The following is a 6,181-nucleotide window of genomic DNA, read 5'->3' on the forward strand; positions in this document are numbered from 1 at the left end:
GCCATTGTACCTTGTTCATATGGCGATAATATTTCCCGTAGTCCGGTGGGTTCTCTGGGATCTGCAGAACACAAGAAACAAGTGAGGGCAGCCTGGAAGTGCCTGGCTGTAGCACTGTGGGCTGAAACCATCACAGATGCAGAACTATGTAGGACTGGGCACCACCTGTCCTTTACTGAGGGAGGCAGAGAGGCAAAGAGGTCAGCTCTGGAGCAGAGAGTGCTGAAGAGAAATCACATTTTGACCTGCTTTCAGCAAGTGTTGCTGAAGTCCCCTCTTTGAGTGCTTTCCTGCCAGGGAGCCACCTGCTTTCAGTGCTCCCATTGGCAGCACCATGAGCAAGACCTTGCACCACTGGCCTGGCCAGCAGGAGCTGAGCTCATGCAGTCCCTAGCCAAGGAGTCTGGGTTTCCTAGAAGGGTGCCTCAAATGTGTGGGCACCAAACAGGACCAAAAGCAAAGAAGACTACGTTCTCAGTTTGCCAGCCTCTCTTAGCCCAGGCAGCCAACCCAAATGTCTCTGGGCCTGGCCATGGTCCTCTCCGAGCTGCAAAGATGGCTCCCAGCAACAGAAAACAGGAGGCTGTCCCTAGGACTTTGCTAGGCCAGTCCTTCAGAAGAGCATTTCAGAAGGCAACAGATGCATCCAACAGGGCTCTGAGAAGCAGCCAAGTCTGCCTAGCCAGCATGTGAGAGACACCACCAACTGGCTCCACTCACCTGGGTGAACCGTAGGAACTCATGGGCATTTTGGAGGCAGGACATGAATTCAGGCATCTTCTGGGCTTCCGCCTACAAACAGAGGTGCACAGTTACGAGTCAGCAAGGAGTTGTGGCCACCAAATGTGCCCCCCTCAGGAAGGAGAGGATGTGCTGAGATCTTGCTGACCTGCTGATTTAAGTGCCATTAACGCTTGGCCCTTCATATAGCCCTTTCTGTAGGTTTGCATTCATACCTTGCTTACTGTTTCCATTACAAACTCCTACAGTGAGAACTGAACCAACAACTGTTGCCAGCATCACTGAGAGATATTTGCATGACCAGGTTAGGGGCTCAGCAAGGCAATCACACCACCCTCCAAAAAGTATGCCCCCCAAAGCTGTCTCTGCCCCAGCGCAGGAAAGCAGGAGACCTGCATGCTGTCCCTGCCAAATGGCAATGCTCTGGGGCCAAGCAGAGCAAGGAGGAAGGGACAGGGTTTTACCACAAAACTACAGCAACTGGGAAGTCTAACCTGACCCACTCAGCCAGTGCTGCAGCCTCCTGCTTCAAAAGCAGCTGGGAAAGATGGGCTGTACCAGCTGTGCTAAGCACCTTGCCTACCCCAGCTGAGGTGCGCTCTGAGAAGACGTGTGGTTGCCTGTCTCAGACACACTCAGTTCAGCTGCACAACTGGCAGAGCAGAGGCCTGAGGGGATGCACAGCAGGAGCTGCTGGTATCTGGGGATGTGCCAGGAGAGACCATTTTCAGCATGTAGCGCTGAGGGGTGCTTTACCTCCAAGAAGGCTTGGACGGCGAAGGCAGTGTCCCAGAGCTGGGATCCATTTGTACCCTGGAAGAGAGAAAGTAGACAGGGCAGCTGCTAGCAGCAGCCTGACCTAGCTGCGGGGTCTATGGGACAGCATATCCCTCCTGCATTACCCCCACCAGCTCCCTCAACCCTGCGTCTCAGTTTTATGTCACCCAGCGTCACGGCCGATGTGCTGGCATAGAGGGGGCAGACGCAGCAGCTCAGGGACAGCAAGGGGATAGGAAATGAGACAGCTGCTTCAGCCTGCTCTGTGCACAGACAAGACAGAAGAGGTGACTAGCTACAAGGAGCAGAGAAACACAGTGACTAAGAAGCACAGCTCAGTCCACATGCAGTATCAGGAGCCTGTCTTTCTCCTTCCCTTCTTCCAGGGCCCGTGAGGATGAAGGGGATGGAGGCCTAGAGCTGCCCCCTCAGCTCACAGCCACAGAGAGGCAAACTAGCAGGACAGCCACTACTCACTCCTGGGACAGCCAGGGGAAGTGGCAGTGAGACAGACAAGGCCACGAGGCACCAAAGGCGAGGTGCCAGGAGCTCAGGTGCCGCGTGAACAAGCTATCCCATTATTCCAAAGGCTGCCCAGCATGCCAAGGTCCCTCTCAGTCACAGCTGAACTCCCACAGCACTTCACCTGCATCTTCATGCCGTCGAGGCCCAGCCTGTGGGAGGAAAGAGCACAGTGCTGCAGCGCAGGCACAGTGAGAACGCCAGCAAGCGGGTTGGGAGCCACGGTGTGTTCACTCCACAGGGATCAGAGCCCTGTGCTGTGCCAGGTGGGCTACATTCAGCTCTTACCAGAGATAGTCGGGGATCCTGGAAACATGCTCCTGAAAAGCTGGGGAGTCCTTCCCATCCACAAACCAGCGAACCAGCATGTTGATTGTCTTGGAAATCTGTTGAGAGCAGATCTGTCACTGCTCTGGATAGAGCTTCTTCCAGCCTCAGAGACATATATCACTCCCACCCAGCACAAAGCCATCTGGAGGTGGTCCTGGCCTCAATCCCAACAGCTCCACCTATGGCATCGCTCAGCATAGCTGAGTTAGTGGGGCAGGTGCCATGAGATTACTTCAGACCTTCCCCTCAAATCATTTCCCTGGACCACAAGGAGAGATACCCATCACCAGGGCCACAGCCATCCCCATGCCCTCTGCATCTTCTGTGTCCTGTTAGCATTAAGCTCTTGAGCATTAGGAGCAGCAGGAGTTGTGCCTGAGCAAGATCTGGCGATTACGGTTACATGCCACAATTGCAAAGGGCTGAGGGGCCACAAGCTGGTCCCTAAAGAGCAAAGGGCAAGATTTTTAAAGGATCGATGGTAAGTGTCCTTACCGGCCCAATGCTGATGCATTTGGTGAATCTGTCATCAGCTTTGATGTGGTCATACAGCTCTGTGATGGCTCGCTGCCGCAGATGGGTGCTGTGGTGGGCTTCGTACACATTCATGATGGCTACAGGAGAAGGAAGGGACACACAATGAAAAACCCACCCCATGCAGCCAGATTCATTTGCTGTGGCAGGCTGCACCACCGCTCACATGCTGACCAGCTGAGGAAAGCACGGAAACTGCTCTGCCCCAGAATGGTCCCAAGGACTTGGGCCCTAGGCCCTGCTGCTCTCAGGGAGGGAGAAGCCCAAGGATCACATAATCCACATCTCCACGCCAGCCCCAGGGTGTATGCCGGTAGCTCCCATAGTACAAGGCGGCTTCAGTTCCACTGCCACGGGCTTACTCACCATAGGCAACCCCCAGCAGCCAGCTGTGCGGGGTGTACACATCGCAAGCAGCCACGTTGTTCCTCTGGGCTGGCCAGTCTATGCTGGCGTAGTCTTGCACATACAGCTCCTGGCACAAAACAACAACGGGCATCAGCCTGGCAAGCTGGGAGCAAGCACCCAGAGGCAGCTTGCTGCTGGAAGCTGGCTCCGCACCAGGACAGAGAGACTGTGCAGGTATGAGAGCTGTCACTTTGCAAGCCAGAAGCTGTCTCACAAGGACATGGCTGGCACAGCAGGGGGGCAGGGAGCCACGTGTCCTTGTCAGGGAGCCTCACCAGGGCCAGCTCCTTACCTGCCGCAAGCTCCGTATGAGCTCGTCCTCTTCTGCTGACAGACGCTTGGCATAACAGTAGCTCATGGGGAGGTAAACCTGGCGGCAGTGACACCAGAGCCGGGATGGGTGGGCTGGGAACCATGTGGGAAGCAGCCTGTTTGTAACAGAAAAGGTGCTACTCTGAGGAACAAGGAAAGGCAAGGGCAGCACAGAAAGACGATGTGCTGATAGCGGGATGCCTGAAGAAGGGCGTGTCTTTCCCTAAAAAGCTGCTTGCTGCTGGTACAGCGGCAGGAGAAAAGAAAGGAGTATCCACACAGCCTGATGCTGCTCAGATCCTCCCCAATAAGGCTGTGCCCTCCTCACCAGGTCTAGCAGACATCGTTCCTGGCCTAGCTGGCACAGGGCAGGCAGGATCCTGAGCTTGGAGAGGAGGGAGGGGACAAGTCAGTTCAAAAGTCAGTCAGTCAAAGTCAGTGACTTTGAAGGCAGAGGCCCAGACTAACAGTTAAGCATTTGATGACAAAGCACCAGCAGCCCTGGGTACTGTGCAGCCCCCGATTTCCCCCAGAGAAAATGTCATACACTTTCCCTCTCTGACACTCAGCAGCACTCAGAGTAATCAGAGAGGGTATGAGTGAGGGCTAGAGCTGGCAGCCTTACATGTGGCTGTCCTGTCCTGCTAGTGCCCAGTTCTGGCTAGCCACAAGAGCAGAAGATACTGGTGGCAGGCAGGGAGCACACGGATGTTATCAGGGACCCTGTGGTAAAGCTAACAGGGTTGAGCTCTGCCATCTGCTGGTCTCCCAGCTCACAAGCAGCCTGAGCACCAGTCCCAGGCTGTAGCTGGAGTTATCCCAGCAATCACCAGGGCCTGGGGGCAGCTTTGGGTTGAGGCAGGACAGACAACACCCCCTAAATCCACATGGAAGGCAGCACATACCACATCTCTGGGAGAAGCGTGTTCATTCCCTCCCAGCTGTAAACATTCAAGACAGCCAGCCAAAACTTCCCCCAGGAAGGGATTCCCACAGCACCTCCTGCAGAGAGCGATATCAGCTTTTAGGGTTAATGCAACCATGCCAGCTCCCTGCTTTCTTCCCCATTGCAGGGTCCACTTCTCCCCATGTTCGGGAGCATGCCACTCAGGCTGAGACACATGTCCTGAAAAAGGACAAGGAGGCAATGGTACAAAACTGGAAGGCACTTTCCCATCATTAATTAAAAATGTAGGTTCCATTAAGGGCAAGCATAAGCAACAGTTCCTCCACTACCTGACAGCCCCCCATGTTCCACACAGCCCTCGGGTCTGGCCAGACCTCTCACCAGCTGGAGTGCCAAGCACAATGGAGCCGACCTTTGCTGTGCAGGTTGACACGGGCCCGCACAACGTCAGGGTCGTCTGGTCCGAGCCCCAGGATCCTCAGGGCTACGTAGTTAAGTGCTGTGCCAAACACTGTCGATTTGTCTTCCACATGCCTGTCATGCACATACACAGAGACAGCATAGCCATTAGCCACCTATTAGTGTTAGCCAGACACAACCTACTGCACAGGGGTGTCTTTATTGGAGTGAAGTGGGATGCCAGGGGTGACTGCGGAAAAGGGAAGACCCAACTAACCTAGGGAGAAACATTGCTCTGGACTACCCTGTCACACATGATGCTTTGGGATATAGTGCCACAGAGATGCAGCCAGACTTGATGCTCTGGCCATCTCAGTGGCAAAAAGTGTACCTGGAGTGCTACACAAGCAAGTCCAACCACCCAGAGGTATCACAATTGCCAAGTCCCGCTCCCCAGGCCTGGGCAGATTTGCCAGCAGCTCCAAGTGCTGGATCCTGGAGATGCCATCATTAAAGAAGCATGTTTGCTACTCACAAGCCCCAGCCTCCGTCCGAGAGCTGCACAGAACGCAGGTAGCGCACCATCTCTTTCCGAAACCCCTCTGGCAGCTGGATCTTGACAGTGTGACAGGTGATAAGGAGACCTGGAAGATCAGACAGGCTGGCTCTTATATGAAGCCAAACGCAACTGTCCTGGTTTCAGCTGAGACAGAGCTAACTTTCTTCACAGTAGCTAGTAAGAGCCTCTGTTTTGGATTTGTGCTGAGGAGAAGGCTGGTAACACAGTGATGTATAGAGCTGCTGCCAGGACAGGCAAGGACATTCCAGCTTCTCTGCTGTGCCCGTGTCTGCAGGGGCAGGAGAAGCTGGGAGGGAGCACAGCCCCAGTGACCAGCCCAGGATTCGACCTCAGGTTTAGGACTGAGACCCCAACTGGCCGATGGTCTGTTCCATATCATGCACGGCATGGCCAGGAGAGAGGTGAGGCTCTGTCTGGAAGTTCTCTCTCTTGCTCTGGGTCATCTCTGTCTGGGTCACCCCTCTCTCAGGGTCGTTTCAATCTCTTGGACACTCGGGCTCTTACCTCCATTCCCAGATTGCGGTTTTGGGACTCTCCCTGCTCCAGGATCACTAGCTGGGAACAGGCTGAGCCTTGGTCATTGAGTGGTGAGCAGTGTCACTGTGTGTCACTCATGTGTGTATTTGTATACAGTACTACTAGCATTATTTCCAATATTACTGTAGTTATTA

At 54.5% G+C, this 6,181-nt stretch overlaps 1 protein-coding gene across 1 annotated transcript in view; it reads right to left on the reverse strand.

The window, feature by feature from the left end:
- Positions 1–5,597, reverse strand: part of LSS (lanosterol synthase (2,3-oxidosqualene-lanosterol cyclase)) — a gene marked incomplete at its 5' end in the record, with an annotated part of 9,183 nt that extends 3,586 nt beyond the window's left edge. The window contains 11 exons of the mRNA XM_010076931.1: positions 11–61; positions 721–792; positions 1,498–1,554; positions 2,165–2,192; positions 2,329–2,426; positions 2,866–2,984; positions 3,271–3,379; positions 3,605–3,740; positions 4,530–4,626; positions 4,944–5,065; positions 5,466–5,597. Of these exons, the coding sequence (XP_010075233.1) occupies positions 11–61; positions 721–792; positions 1,498–1,554; positions 2,165–2,192; positions 2,329–2,426; positions 2,866–2,984; positions 3,271–3,379; positions 3,605–3,740; positions 4,530–4,626; positions 4,944–5,065; positions 5,466–5,597 (1,021 nt within the window). The remainder of the gene's footprint in view (positions 1–10; positions 62–720; positions 793–1,497; positions 1,555–2,164; positions 2,193–2,328; positions 2,427–2,865; positions 2,985–3,270; positions 3,380–3,604; positions 3,741–4,529; positions 4,627–4,943; positions 5,066–5,465) is intronic.
- Positions 5,598–6,181: the final 584 nt, after the last annotated feature.

This window comes from Pterocles gutturalis, unplaced genomic scaffold, assembly GCF_000699245.1.
Source record: "Pterocles gutturalis isolate BGI_N339 unplaced genomic scaffold, ASM69924v1 scaffold10948, whole genome shotgun sequence".
Classification (NCBI taxonomy): Eukaryota; Metazoa; Chordata; class Aves; order Pterocliformes; family Pteroclidae; genus Pterocles; species Pterocles gutturalis.